Source organism: Balaenoptera borealis, assembly GCF_965194805.1.
Source record: "Balaenoptera borealis genome assembly, chromosome: 13".
Lineage (NCBI taxonomy): Eukaryota > Metazoa > Chordata > Mammalia > Artiodactyla > Balaenopteridae > Balaenoptera > Balaenoptera borealis.
The window spans coordinates 101,566,794-101,582,481 of record NC_138870.1 but is presented as its reverse complement, the minus strand read 5'-3'; the positions used below and the strand labels follow the sequence as shown (position 1 = coordinate 101,582,481).

Genomic DNA, 15,688 nt, shown 5'->3' with positions numbered 1-15,688 from the left:
GGGTCCCCAGGCCACCCCGCTTCTGACCAGCTGCCTACAGATTCGGAGCTTCTCACTACCCCCCTCACAACCGATAATTCATCGGCTCACAGAACTCGGGAAAGCGCTGTACTTACAATTAGTTTTCTTATAAAGAATACAAATCAGGACCCGGCAAGAAGGGAGATGCACAGGGGAGTCGGGTGGGGGGTCGGGGGTCCTGGCCATGGAACCTGTGTGCCCGCTCCCCATGCAGTCAGAACATCGACCACACACCATTACCACCAAACAGCTCCACTGAGCCGCTGTGTCCAGCGCAGTTGTTGGGGTTTCATTACATAGGCATGACTGGCAGAATCACGATCCAATCAATATGCAATAACCCATGCATCCACACGTCCATCCATCCATCCATCCATCCATCCATGAACACACCCATCCATCCATCCATCCATCATCCATCCATCCATCCATCCGTCCATCCATCCACACACCCATCCATCCATCCATCCATCCATCCATCCATCCGTCCATCCATCCACACACCCATCCATCCACCTGTCCATCCATCCACACACCCATCCATCCATCCATCCATTCATCCATCCACACGTCCATCCATCCATCCGTCCATCCATCCACACACCCATCCATCCATCCATTCATCCATCCATCCATCCACACACCCATCCATCCATCCATCCATTCATCCATTCATCCATCCACACGTCCATCCATCCAGCCATCCATCCATCCGTCCATCCACACGTCCATAGATCCATTCTATCCATGAGTACTGCTGATTAAATCATCGAGCTGGTTTACTGAGCTTGGTCTCCAATGCCCCCGAGGCCACAAAGCCCCAACCCTCTAGTCACATGGGGCGTCCCTCCCGCACAGCAGCCCCACCCGGAGTCGTCTCGTGAGCATAACTATCTAGGGGTCCTGCACGAGTCACCCCCTAACATAAACTACCACGAATCACTAAGATACTCCTATCACTTGGGAAATTCCAAGGATTGAGAGGCTACCTCCCGGGAACTGGGACAAAGGCCAGACACATTCTTTACTGCAGTGTCCCATGACCCTGCACCCCAGCCCACTGTCCGCTGTGCCAGAGGGGTCTCCACCCACCAGGCTGGAGATGCAGGGAGAGAAGCAGCAGGAACCAGGGCCTCGGATGGGGCACACCACCAACACAACACACCACTCCCAGCTTCGGGGCCCAAGCGAGAGACGGTGGTGGGAAGGAGGGAACGAGACTACTGGGACGAGGAGGGCTAGGGACCCTGGGGAGCCCGCAAGGAGGGTCAGGGACACGATCGGGGGGTCACTGGAAGGCCCGCCCAGATGCCAGCTGGAGGACGGCCAACAGCAGGAGGTCCCGAGTGGAGACTGCCCGGTGGAAGGAAGTGGGGGGAGGCAGACAGAGACCTGCCGGCCAGCGATGGGGGGTGGGAAGCCAGAAGGACCCCGCGGAGAGCTTGGGTGGCCGGGCCACTCACTGGGGAGGGAACACAGGAGGAGGTGGGGGAGGGGGCACTGGGTGGGGCTGTGGACACGGGCTGGGGCTCCACCGAGGACCCCTCAGGGAGGTGATGATGGCCTGGCGGTGGACGAGGGGCCGGGAGGCTGGTGGGCATGGGGAGCAGCTGCCCAGGGTGGTGGGTTGCAGGGAAGAGTGAGGTTCACTGACCAAAACCACCCACCCTCCGTCCTCTCAGAGTCCTGCTGGCCACGGTCGAGTGCCCCTGCCCTCAGGCGGGCACCTGAGAAGAGGCATGGAGCTGAACGCCCACAGCCTGTGGCAGTGAGAGACGTCAGGAACAGAGCAGCCCAGCGCCCCAGGGACACGGAGAACCCAGGGAGGCGTGGAGAGCTTCACAGAGATGGGGGGACGGGCATGGGGACATGATGCCCCCGCCAGAGACGGGCAGCGTGGCCACCCCCGGGCCAGGGTGGGCAGCAGGAAACTCCCAACGAGAAGTCTCACGTCAGGCTCTCAGAAAACCCGGGGAACCAGGTGTCCAAGAACGAGATCTCTCTAGGTAACGCCAGGACATAGTAGGTCTCCAGCAAAGGTCAGTGCCTTCCCCATACGCTCAGGCCCCGCTTCCCTCCCACCCACAGTTTCTCAGTTTGCCAGTGGCAGAGGGAGAGGCACCTCAGACCTACTGCTGATGAGGGGGCCCTGTGCTGGCCAGGCGAGGGGACGTGCTCCTGCCCAGAGAATGGATGGGGTGTGGAAACAAGGGCAAAACAGGCAGGTAAGGGTCAGAATGATGAACTCCCCCCCGAGGAGTCTGGACTCAGTTCAGCCAGCAATGGGGTAAGAGGGGCTCTGGCCAGGCTGTGAGCCCCTCCTGCCCTGCCATCTGCCAACGAAAGTAGGCAGGGTCCCTGGGCAGAGCACAGCACGTGCAAAGGCACTGAGGCAGGGATGTACAGGATGCAAGCCCAGCACCCACGTCGGGCCTGGTTTCTTTCCCCTATGAGCATTCTGTTTACAAAAAACACTGATTTCATTCGATAAACACTTACTGAACACGTACTGTTTGCAAGGTCTATCCACTTGCGCGAGGCTGAGCTATGAAGGTCAGCTACTTTTTTTTTTTTTTTAATTAATTTATTTATTTATTTTTGGCTGTGTTGGGTCTTCGTTTCTGTGCGAGGGCTTTCTCTAGTTGCGGCGAGCGGGGGCCACTCTTAATCGCGGTGTGCGGGCCTCTCACTGTCGCGGCCTCTCTTGTTGCGGAGCACAGGCTCCAGACGCGCAGGCTCAGCAATTGTGGCTCATGGGCCCAGCCGCTCCGCGGCATGTGGGATCTTCCCAGACCAGGGCTCGAACCCGTGTCCCCTGCATTGGCAGGCGGATTCTCAACCACTGCGCCACCAGGGAAGCCCAAGGTCAGCTACTCTTGAAGGCATTTTACCTCCTCCAAAACTGAAAGGGCAACTCACAGCATTTTCTTTTCACATCAACAGATTTCTAAATGTCCTACCAAACTAATATCACAGCATTATTCAGATTCGACAAACTTTTATGCAGCTTAGAACAAGTGCCACGGTGGATACATTGGGTTCCTTATGCTATTCTCTCTACCTCTGATGCATTTGAAAATTTCCATTAAAAAAAAGTGAAAAAGAAGGGAGGGAGAGAGGAAGAGCCAAGGCTGGGCGCTCTGCCCATCGGGACAGAACCGCTGCCCCGCGCACCAGCCGGGCAGCCCTGGGCCAGCCTCTCTGCTCGTCTACAATGTGGGGATAAGAGAACTGACTCCGCAGGGAGCAGGAAGGACTAAATCCACAGCTTGAATAAAGCCATGCAGAGCTGGCACACAGCAGGTGCTCAATAAATGTGACCCGTTACCACGTGTCCGGCAGGATGGTGGGTGCTTCCAGGTGTGCTGTTTCATTTGCAGGTGAGGAAATCGAGGCCCAGAGAAGCCAAGTGAGCCACCGGCTGGCTTCAAGGGCAGCACCCCCAGCCTGGCCTCCACGGCCTCCTCTGCCCCTAGGACCCCATGTTCCGGGTGGGGAGGCCTTCGCGCTCCCGCAGCCCCTGCGTTCAGGCCTCCTCCACAGCTGTGAGGAGCCCCGGGACCCCCAGCCCTTCCGCTCACTGAGCAGTCGCTGGGCATCTGCATTAACAACATCAGTCAAGATGAGTGGATACCCTTGCTGCTCTCTGGCAACACAGGCCAGTGTATCGAAACGGGCTTCAAGATGACGATATATGGGAGGAAATGACAACTATCAATAAAATGCAAATTCTACAAGGCATCGGTTTAACTCACGACCCCTTCTTCTCCCCTCGCTGTTTACAACACGACATTGTTCACTGTCTCCGAGACAGGAGAAGCCCTGTTTATGCAGAAAGAAATGATTCCCTGAGCTGAGGCCCGTGACACGCCCACCACCATCCATCATCGGTTCCTGAGAGTGAAGGACGATTAAAACGCGTAATAAAGGCATCAGCGATCTCACTGGGACTAATGTGGGAGTTTGTTTAGGTTTTTATTTTAAGGTTGCTAACTGTTTTTTGCAGGAGTGAAAGGGGATTTGAAGACTCGTTTTGTCTGTGCCCTGCAGGAAATCCCAGCTGGGGTCTGCATGGTTGTGAGGGAAGCTCTGGCTGTGAAGGTGGTGACTTGTCAGTCACCCAGCAGGACCAGGTCCGGCACGTCCCTCTGTTCTCTCTTCTCTGCCACTTGCCTCTAAGATTATACCTCCCACCGCCTCTGATCCTGGGGCGGAACTTTCCCTCTTCCCACCCTGCTTTCCAACATCTAATGTGCCTCTGAGCTCACACCCAGCCCGGGACCCAGACTGGAGCTTCAGAAGATGACCACCACTCTTTAAATTTTTTTTTTTTTTTTTGGCTGTGCCGCATGGCTTGCAGGATTTTAGTTCCCTCACCAGGGATTGAACCCAGGCCCTCGGCAGTGAGAGCGCACAGTCCTAACCACTGGACCGCCAGGGAATTCCCTAAAATATTTAAATCAACACTATCATTTTAATTTATTTTTGGCTGCATTGGGTCTTTGTTGCTGCGCTCAGGCTTTCTCTAGTTGCAGAGAGCAGGGGCTACTCTTCCTTGCGGTGCATGGGCTTCTCATTGCAGTGGCTTCTCTTGTTTTGGAGCACAGGCTCCAGGTGCGTGGGCTTCAGTAGTTGCGGCACGTGGGCTCAGTAGTTGTGGCTCCCGGGCTCTAGAGTGCAGTCTCAGTAGTTGTGGCGCACGGGCTTAGCTGCTCCGCGGCATGTGGGATCTTCCTGGACCAGGGCTCGAACCTGTGTCCCCTGCATTGGCAGGCGGATTCTTAACCACTGTGCCACCAGGGAAGTCCCAACACTATCTTAAGACTTAAAATTCTACAAAGTTTCCATCTGGCCAAATAGACAGTCTCTTAAGGTAATAATGAGAGATCATTCAACATTACTTTTTGATAGGAGTCTTTGGCTCTGGCCATGGTCCTGATGTTGAGCCCTGGGGGAGGCGGCACCTGGCAGAAGCCCTTGGTGGGGAGGGATGCCTGGGTACACCTGAAGTGGACCCCTGGGGGGGGCGGGGTTCCGGGATTGGCACGTGCCATCTCCTGGAGGAGAAGGAAAAAGGGTTCCAGGTACTGAACCATCCCCCAGGCCGCTGGCCACACAGGAGTGTGAACCTGAGTTAGGGCCGAGGGGACAAACCTGGACACCAAGGTGAGGCCCAGGAGGAGGAGGGTAGAGGACTGGCCCTCAGGGAGGGAACCCCGGGGTCTGCTCTCACTATGTGCTCCAACTGGAAAAGCCACGGGCTTACCCAGACTCGGACTGGGATTTACACCACGTGCGTCCTGGTCTCCAGCTTGCAGAGGGCAGATCATGGGACTTCTCAGCCTCCATAATTGCGTGAGAGCCAATTCCTATGAGAAATCTCCTTGGATACACACCTCTATATAGCCTACTGGTTGTTTCTCTAGGGAACCCTGACTAACACGCTGCCCATGTGAGAAGTGTACCTGGAGTGGCCCTGATTCCTCAGGATCAATTAAAATGATGCAATAGACTCCCCTCTGGCCACTGCTGGGCATGGGGCTGCTTGCTTTCTGAGTGTTGCTTTTGATGAGTGTAGCATAACAGTCCTGGGTTAATCAAGCAATCCGTTTAATTCTGGCCTGCGCCCTTTAAAGGTGCTGTCCAGTGGCTACTCAGAGCACTTGGCGGGGCTCTAACAGCTGTGCCATTTGCGTTTTCAAAACACTGGCAGGTACTTTTGTTCCTCTGTGGTTTTCACGCTCTGGGCACAGCCAAGCTGGAGTGAGCGGCCCTGCTGAGCCCACCACATGCCGCAGGGTCCTCAGGAAGGCTGGCACTGCGGTGTTCCTGGGAACCGACCACCCAACTAGGACTCACCTGCCGCCTGCAGGATGCCGTGTCGGGCCACGTCATAGAAGGGGTGATTCACGCTCAGCACAGGGTCTGGGCCAGCCATGGGCGCCACCGAGGGCCTTCTCACGGTACGCAGTGCGGCGGCCTCCTCCTCATCTCTCTGCAGCTCTGCAGCAAACAACAAGGATTAGAGGAAGTAGCTGTATTTCCAAGGAAGGAGGAGAGCGAGGGAGCTCTGACGTCTCCTGAAGTCTTTTTACTGGACATGCACCATGCCTCTGCTGTGCGCCCACTCTGTGCCTGCCTCTGCTGTGCGCCCACTCTGTGCCCGCCTCTGCTGTGTGCCCACTATGCACCTGCTCAGTACACTGCACCACGGAAGGAGAAAAATGAGACCCGAGAGCTGGAGTATCTTCCACACTGACAGCAGTGGAAACTAAGGCTCAGAGGGGAGAATGACTTGCCCGAGGTCACACTGCTAATCGGCAGTAAGGTGTGGACGTGAACTTGATTTCCCAGCTCCAAACTCTGACTCAGGGCCTTCTTGTAAGATGCTGACACTGGCAGCCGGCAGGAAGCCGTGGCTGGGGTCAAGGGAAGAAAGCGGGGTCACTGTGCTATGAGGCAGTAAGAAAAGGGCTGTCCAGGACATGGAAGCAACCTAAGTGTCCATCGACAGATGAATGGATAAAGAAGATATGGCACATGTATGCAATAGAATATTACTCAGCCATAAAAAGAAACGAAATTGAGTTATTTGTAGTGAGGTGGATAGACCTAGACTCTGTCATACAGAGTGAAGTAAGTCAGAAAGAGAAAAACAAATATCGTATGCTAACACATATATATGGAATCTAAAAAAAAAAAAAAGGTTCTGAAGAACCTAGGGGCAGGACAGGAATAAAGACACAGACGTAGAGAATGGACTTGAGGACACGGGGAGGGGGAAGGGTAAGCTGGGATGAAGTGAGAGAGTGGCATGGACATAGATACACTACCAAATGTAAAATAGATAGCTAGTGGGAAGCAGCCACATAGCACAGGGAGATCAGCTCGGTGCTCTGTGACCACCTAGAGGGGTGGGGTAGGAGGGGTGGGAGGGAGACGCAAGAGGGAGGGGATATGGGGATATATGTATACATATAGCTGATTCACTTTGTTATACAGCAGGAACTAACACACAACTGTAAAGCAATTATACCCAATAAAGATGTTAAAAATAAATAAATAAATAAATATGTTTAGCTTAAGCAAAATAAGAGAAAAAGAAAAAAAAAGAAAAAGAAAAGGTCTGTCTTCCAAAGTTTAATTTTAGTACAGGAGGTTCCTTCATACAAAACAAATCCAGGTTCCTTCAGAAATGTTTTCAGGGACTTCCCTGGCGGTCCAGTGGTTAAGGCTCCGCTCTCTCAATGCAGGGGGCGCAGGTTTGATCCCTGGTTGGGGAACTAAGATCCCGCATGCTGCGTGGAGCGGCCAAAAAAAGAAAGAAAGAAAGAAAACATGTTTTCAGTTGGAAAACAAACAGAAGCTTCAAATTTCAGGTGAGGGTAGACTTCGGCCCCCAGATGTACTGGGATGAATAGTATGACTCCAAAGTTCACATCTACCTGGAAACCCACAATGTGACCTCATTTGGAAATAGTGTCTTTAGAGATGAAATGAGTTAAGATGAGGTCACACTGGATTAGGGTGGGCCCTAAATCCAAGGACATGTCCTTATAAGAAGAGGAGAGGACACAGACACCCAGGGAGAAAGCCACTCGAAGATGGGGTCAGTGACGCGGCCACAAGCCCAGGAGCACCTGGAGCTCCGGGAGCTGGAAGAGGCAGGAAGGATCCTCCCCTGCAGCCTCCAGAGGGAGCACGGCCCTGCTGACACGTTGATTTTGGACTTTTAGCCTCCAGAGCTGAGAGAGAATACACTTCTATTGTCTTAAGGCTCCAAGTTAGCGGTGCTGTGTTCCAGCCGCCCCAGGAGACGGACACAGCAGACTGGCGTCGCGAGTCAGAACAGCTGAGCTAGTATCACCAGAGGGCATGACGGGGTGGGGTGAGGGGTTTGGGAGGAAGCACTGACTTTTCCTAACAAATTCTGAAGATGATCCTGATGCAGAGCCAGGTCTGAGACCTCCTGATTCAGACCCACACCCCATGCCAGAGAGACCCACCCACGACCCCAGGGTGGCCCATCTGTAGCTGGGGGGACAGGCTCAAGTGAGGCTGCCTCACGTGGTCTGCAGCCTGCCTCCTGTGGCCTCTCACCCACTGGTCCCAGGGCCACCCCCACTCCTTGGTGTCCCCTGAGCCCGTGAAGGTCCGGGGGAGGGCTGGACGGGGCAAGGCCCTTGTTTATCAACAGTGTGACAGGTCCCAGAGCGGGACCAGCGTGGGAGGCTGCAGGGCTCACCTCAGCCATCCAGTCATCTAGCAATATGTACTGAGTATCCCCACGTGCAGGGGACAGTTTTAGACAGTAGGGACACAGCATGAAACACAGAGTCCCTGTGGTGGGCAGAATCAAGGCCACCCAATGATGTCCACGTCCTGATCCCCAGAACCTGAGACCATGTGACCTTAGATGGCAAAAGAGACTTTGCAGGTGTGATTAAGGTAAGGATCTGAGATGGGGAGATGATCCCCCGGAGCCCTCGAGGGAGTGCGGACCGGCCCAGCGAAACGCATTTCAGACAGTGTTGATTTACCCCGCTAACTCGGTGGGACGTTGTTACAGCAGCCCAAGGGGACGCATGCACTTTGTCCTCAAGGGCCTTCTGGTGGGGTTGGGAAACAGACAAGAGAGAAATGTCAGGCGTCAGGGACAAATGCTGATGAAAGATCAAGCTGCGTGAGGGGGGCCGCAGTGGGGGCCGAGTGCGTCAGGTCTGAGCAGAGGCGGGAAGGAGGGGAAGCAGGGAGCCAGGCTGGAAGCTGCTGGAAGGGGAATCCAGGTGGAGGGAACCACGTGCAAAGGCCATGAGGAGGCTGCAGGGAGTCCCCGAGGGGAAACAGAGAAGCCGAGCAGGGACCTGTCATCCTGAGGAGCCGGAGCCGCTGGGGGCTTGGAGTCAGCGAGGGGCATATGCTCCATCCCCACTAGGGTCCCTGGGCAGCTGAGTGGAGGGCAGGTGGCAGAGGGCAGCGGGCTGGCCCCATCCCCGTCCCGTGCAGCCCACCGAGATGAGGGATCGGACCAGGCGCTGTGCCCCAGGGTCGGGGGAGAGCAGGCTTCCCCGAGGAGCTGACGATGGACGGGCATAAAACAACCGGCGGGGCGAGGACTGAGTGTCCCAGAAAGAGGAGAGGGTCCCCAGCGGGGTGAGCGTAACAGGTCACTGTGGCCAGAGGGAGAGCAGGGGTGAGCGGCCAGGGTGAGCCGGACCACGGGGCCTCGAAGCCACGGTGAGGAGCTGGGTTTTGTCCAGAGAGGCCAGGAGGCCACCGGGAGGGTTAACAGAGAGCTGGAGGGTGTGAGCAAATGCCAGGAATAGCCTCGCGCAGAGGCAGAGGGGAGTGTGTGTGGACCAGGCTAGAGCCCGGCAAGGCCAGGCCGTGCTCTGGGGCTCGGCTGACCTGTGTCCACTGGGGCTCATCCACCTCTTTTTACAGGGTTAGATTTTTTGAGCCACATAAATATATTACCTGTAAAAATAAATGGGCACCAACAACCTCCTTCTCCCGGGATGGGGCTGGAAGAGAACGTACTTTACCTGTTCCGTCCAGCTCCTCCAACTCCAGCCCGCACATGCTCTGCTGGGGGCCAGGGCGGCTCGGAGACATCGTTGGGATGCCACCTCCTGAGGATCCGGGCATGGGGTCCTTCCAACGCCCTGAGGGAGAAGCACACGGAACCCGGGGGGGCATTTAACACAAGTGCACCGGGCTTGAGGAATGAAGGAAGGCCCTTCACGTGGCCCGCGGGCTGTTGAATTTCCCTTCTTGACAAGAAAAAAGGCAGCCACGTCTGATTCACCCAGACCTCAGATCACCTTGGCGTTTGGTGCTCAGTCGGCCCGGCCCTGCCCCCTCCCCCTCCCCCCGCCCCCCCCCCCACGTGGGAGAATCGCCTCTCAATGAACAACTCGAGGTCCCGGGAGCCAGACCCCTGGACAGTGGCATCCACCCCACGTTTGGGCCCCTATATCTGATCTCCTCCTCTGCAGGCTCTGCCCCCCAATGGGTGCACCTAGATGGGGCTCCCCCTCCCCAACGGCCCCACGTCCCGGGGGAGCTGGGCACGAAGGGCAGTGGGATGGGGGGGGACATGTGGAGTGAGAACAGCACTTCCAGGGCCAACGCACTTGGAGGACAGCATCGTTCTTGCTTCACCACGCGCCTCAGAGATACGCACACTCACTCCTGTACCCACTTCATGGAGCGGGTACCTGAGGCCAGTGAAGATCACTTAGAGCTGCTCATGCCCGCAGAGCTACTAATCCCAACTATAGCTAAGAGTCACCACCTGGTCATCCTGGGCCTGGGATGCTGCTTCAAAACCTGTGCAAATGTTTACAAAACTCTGTTAGTACCCAAACAATGGACTATTATTTGTCCATAAAAAGGAATAAAGTACTGACACCTGCTACAACACGGATGAACCTTGAAAATGTCATGCTAAGTGAAAGAAGCCAGCCACAAAAGATAACATGATTCCATTTATAACGTCCAGAATAGGCAAATCCATAGAGACAGAAAGCAGATTATTGGCTGCCAGGGGGTGGAGGGGGAAGGGGGGATTAGGGAGGTGAGAGCAAAGTAGCATGGGTTTTTTTTTTTTCGGCTGCACTGCATGGCTTGTGGGATCTTAGTTCCCCCACCAGGGGTCAAACCCGTGCCCTCAGCAGTGAAAGCACAGAGTCCTAACCACTGGCCAGCCAGGGAATTCCCTGCATGGGTTCTTTCGGAGGTGAAGAAAATGTCCTAAAACTGACTGGGGTGATGGTTGCTTATATCTGTGACTACACTAAAAACCACTGAACTGTATACTTTGGTGAATTATATGTTATATGAATCATATCTCAGTAAAGGTGTTTTTAAAACTTAACAATGCAGGGTGAAAACAGCACGTATAGTTTGGTCCAGTTTTTTAATAGTGAAAAGAAACGTAGAACAGTGTTTTTGAAATGCTGGTTTCTATGAGTTCTATGATTAGGGTTTATAAATCCATTTATTTTTCCATGTTTGTCCTTTTTTCATTTTTGCAAAAGCCTGTATTGCTCTTAATATAAGATTAAGTCATTTGAACTAAAATAAGAATGTTTTATGAATATAGAAAAGTTTTAAACCTTCTTAAAAAAAAACCTCCTCATTAACTAAGTGCCATTTTCCATGTCCATTTCACAGATGGGAGAACTGAGGCAGAGATCAGGGGGTCACTTGGCAGATACACAGCCCACTGAGGGCAGGGTTGTAGGACTGCAAAGCTCTTACCCAGGACATTGGCTACAGATATACAAGAGCAGAGAGGGACTTCCCTGGTGGCGCAGTGGATAAGACTCCACACTCCCAATGCAGGGGGCCCAGTTTGATCCCTGCTCAGGGAACTAGATCCCACATGCATGCTGCATCTAGGCATTCGCGTGCCACAACTAAGGAGCCAGTGAGCCGCAACTAAGGACCCTGCCTGCTGCAACTAAGACCCTGTGCAACCAAATAAATAAAATAAATAAATATGAAAATAAATAAAATAAAATAAAAGAGCAAAGAGTCACGGGGACCCAGGGAAGGAGAGGTAAGTCCCCTTTCCAGGATGGCCACTCAGAGCTGGCCCATCGAGGCCGCACCTGCCCACTTTGGGGGAGAAGTCAGAGTCTGTGCTTGTTCGTGACAGCTGCCAATGCTTAAACAGTGCAATCTAACTTAAAATGAAAAAACCGAAATCTGTATGCCCCAGACTCCACAATTCCACTCTTGGACACACACCCAGCAGAATGTGTACATCTGTGCACCAAAGGACATGGGCTGGAATGTTCTGAGCCGCAGCACTGAGACAGCCCCAAACTGGAAACGACCCAAGTATCCACAGCCAGTGAAGGGAGCTAGAGGCCGTGCAGGGCGCGTCGGTGCAACGCTCAGCCACCGTGCGAAGCGGCTGCGCGTCCCATGATGTCATTGAGCAAAAAGACTCGAAAGAAGATACACAGTACGATTCCATTTCTACACGTGCAAAGCCAGGCCAAGTGAGCCCACGGTGACGGAGGCCGGGGAGGTGCGCACGCCGGTGGGGGGCGGAGGGGGAGGGGCACCGGTGCCGGCCACACTCTGTCCCCGCATTGGGGTGCCGTCCCGTGTGCTCATGCTGGGAAAGCTCAGGGCATCTGGGAGCTCTGATTTGGCCAGGCAGTGGGGGAGGGCTGCTCGGAAAGGACAGCAGTGGAGCAGAAGGGCTTCGAGGAGGGGGTGGGGGAGAAGAGGCGCTGCGTAGAAGGGGGGGGCGGGGGTGGGGGGAGGGGGCTTGCGGGCCTCAGCCACTCACCTGACAGCCACATCCTGGGCGGAGCCGGGACCCCGACACAGGGGGATCAGATCTGTGCCCTCAAAAGTGCTCGGGCACCAGAGGGGCCCAGATGATCATGGAAGGGAGTGGACATCGACCAGACACACGTGGAGACTGACAGAGGCCAGGAGCTGGCTGAGGCCACACACGGAGGGAGGCCGGTGTCAGGAGACACCAACGGGCGTCAGAGGCACAGTGCCCCCGGCCCATGCAGCCCACGCTGTGCCCAATGGGACGATGCCATAGACACAGGCTACGACCAGAGTCCAGGCCTGCAGCCCCACAGGAAGGGAGCTCATGGTCAGAGAGAGTGGACTGCTGTCCTCGTGGCCACCAGCATCCCCTCCCCTTCTGCCAGTAACTCACCCACTTTCTCTCTCACACACGTGCACACACGCATGCATGCCCACACATGCACAAACATGCACACCCACACGCGTACACGCACACACATACATGCACACACATGCATGCCCACACGTGTACACGCACACACATACACGCACACACATGCCTGCCCACAGGCGCACACATACATGCACACGTGCATGCCCACACACATACACAATACATGCACACACATGCATGCCCACATGGGTTCATGCACACACATACACGCACACATATGCATGCCCACAGGCATGCACACATATATGCACACATGCATGCCCACACACGTACACAATACATGCACACACATGCATGCCCACACACGTACACGCACACATACACGCATGCCCACAGGCGTACACACATACATGCACACATGCATGCCCACATGCGTACACGCACACACATACACACACATGTCCACATGCAGGCCCACAGGTGCACACATACATGCACACATGCGTGCCCACACACGTACACACACATGCATGCACACGCATGCATGTGCATGCGTGTGCGTGCATGTGGAATGCAGGACTTTTGCCCGGCCAATCACAGCACCAAATTCCCTGAGCCATGGGGACTGGCTCAGGAGTGATCACATGACCCAGCCGGTTCAGTCAGAGTGACTTCTAAGATGTCTATAAAAGCTACTGAGATACTTTTTTTAAGAATAAATTTACTTATTTTATTTATTTGTTTTTGGCTGTGTTGGGTCTTCGTTGCTGCGCGCAGGCTTTCTCTACTTGTGGAAAGTGGGGGCTACTCTTCATTGGGGTGCGTGGGTTTCTCATTGCGGTGGCTTCTCTTGTTGTGGAGCACGGGCTCTAGGCACGCGGCTTCAGTAGTTGTGGCGCATGGGTTTAGTAGGTGTGGTGCACGGGCTTAGTTGCTCCGCAGCATGTGGGATCTTTCCGGACCAGGGCTCGAACCCGTGTCCCCTGCATTGGCAGGTGGATTCTTAACCACTGTGTCACCAGGGAAGCCCAGGAGAGATACTTTTAAAATTTCTTCTACTGGACCCAAACTGGAGAGGATGTGAGCCTGGAGTTACCCAAGGTCACCATATGGAACTGGAGGAAAATGAAGCCCATGGCAGAAGACAACGCAAGGGATGGAGAAAATGTCCCTAAAACACTGTGCACCTGGATCCAGCTGTACCTGAGTGCAAAGATCCAATAAATGCTCTTTTCTGCTTAAGCCAGTTTGGGTTATAGATGACCTGTCACTTGTAACAAAACGAGTATTGATTTTTTTTCTTTGAAAGATCAGTGGTATTGAAACACGATGAAATCTTCCTCAGTATTCTCTACTTTAAGAGAATGAAACAATCAAGCCCACACTGTTTTTCTTTTTGATTGCGGCACAAGAAAATGAACTTCATTTCTGAAAACTCTTTGGGGGAGATCTGGCTTAGAACAGAGCTATGACGGGCACCAATGGACATCAGCCCTGCCCTGCACTCAGTCCCGACCTCTCCCCTCCAGGAGAGGCAGTTAGAAGTGGCGACACCAATGCTAACTCAGCAGGGCCCCCGAGGACGCCACTCTCCCCTGATCCAAGCTTCTTCTCCGTGGCCAGCAGATAACACAGTCTTTCAATGAAACTGGTCCACTCCATGTTGCCTGATTAAATCCCCCCCGATCTCCCCCTACTCCACAGTTCATTTCTAAATAGCAAAACGGTATGACAACAACATGAAAGGACTTAAGTTTATGGAGTAGCGGGGAGTCTCCCACCACCCTGTGTGCAACTTTTATTTCTGCACACTCTCCTCCAGTTTTGCCCACGTGCACCCACATTTGACAAGGTCATAACCAGACCGCACGCCCACGTACATTTTGTAATCAGCTCTGTCTGCTCACCCACCACCCCACCCATCAGCCCAGAGCACCCCAGACCCCGGAATATTCAGCCCAACGCCCAGGCCACCAGCAGCATGGGCAGCACCATCTGGGATGGGAGTTGGTGTCTCTTGCTGCAAAGAGGAGGGAGATTTGGGGGCAGGAAAGGGGTGTGGACAACACGGCTGTGTCCAGGCACAGGTGACGTGCTCCCCATAGACTCTGGTGGCCACCACCGCAGTCAGGCAAGCTCAGCACCACGATGGCGGGACAGCGTGACCTCGGCACCTCCAGATGTGCTGCGATATTCGTGCCCAAAAGACCTCACCTGAATCTAATTAAGCCTCTAGCTTTATTGTTCCAGAGGAAGCACCCCAGGGGACCAAAGAACACAAGAAATGACACCATGATGGGGGAAAACAAATCAGACAAACCTAGGGGAGTTTCCTGGTGGCCTAGTGCTTAGGATTCTGTGTTTTCACTGTTGTGGACCAGGTCGGGGAACTAAGATCCCACAAGCTGCGCAGTGTGGCCAAAAAAAAAAAAAAAAAAAATCAGACAAACCTAGAATGAGAGCCATTCTACAAGGCAATTCATTGGCCTGGTCTCTTTAAAAGTTGATGTTATTTAAAAAAAAAAAAAGCAGGGGAGGGGGCAAAGTGGGGGTGGGTGCACTGTTCTAGATTGAAAGGAGATGGAGAGACATAAGGACCCAACACAGCACAGGAACCTGGATGGTTTATAAAGGAGCAGTGAAGGGACTTCCCTGGTGGCGCAGTGGTTAAGAATCCGCCTGCCAATGCAGGGGACACAGGTTTGAGCCCTGGTCCAGGAAGATCCCACATGCCGCGGAGCAACTAAGCCCGTGCACCACAACTACTGAGCCTGTGCTCTAGAGGCCGCGAGGCACAACTACTGAGCCTGCGTGCCACAACTACTGAAGCCCACGCGCCTAGAGCCCGTGCTCCGCAACAAGAGAAGCCACCGCAATGAGAAGCCCGCACACCATAGGGAAGAGTAGCCCCCTCTCGACACAACTAGAGAAAGCCCACGCGAGCAACAAAGACCCAATGCAGCAAATAAGTAAATAAATAGGTAAATA

The 15,688-nt window shown here is 54.2% G+C and overlaps 2 protein-coding genes and 1 long non-coding RNA gene across 3 annotated transcripts in view; 1 reads left to right on the top strand and 2 right to left on the bottom strand.

Annotated features, from left to right (window-relative positions):
• Positions 1-9,844, bottom strand: part of ARHGAP8 (Rho GTPase activating protein 8) — a 53,776-nt gene extending 43,932 nt beyond the window's left edge. Inside the window, 2 exon segments of the mRNA XM_082348965.1 lie at positions 5,881-6,024; positions 9,567-9,844. Of these exon segments, the coding sequence (XP_082205091.1) occupies positions 5,881-6,024; positions 9,567-9,720 (298 nt within the window). The 5' untranslated portion in view covers positions 9,721-9,844.
• Positions 1-15,688, bottom strand: part of PRR5 (proline rich 5) — a 131,584-nt gene that overhangs the window by 43,932 nt on the left and 71,964 nt on the right. The gene's annotated exons all lie outside the window — the stretch shown is intronic.
• On the top strand, positions 1,702-4,342 carry LOC309608666. The gene is made up of 2 exons (XR_014233052.1): positions 1,702-2,574; positions 2,887-4,342. It is a non-coding gene; the product is annotated as an uncharacterized lncRNA (long non-coding RNA).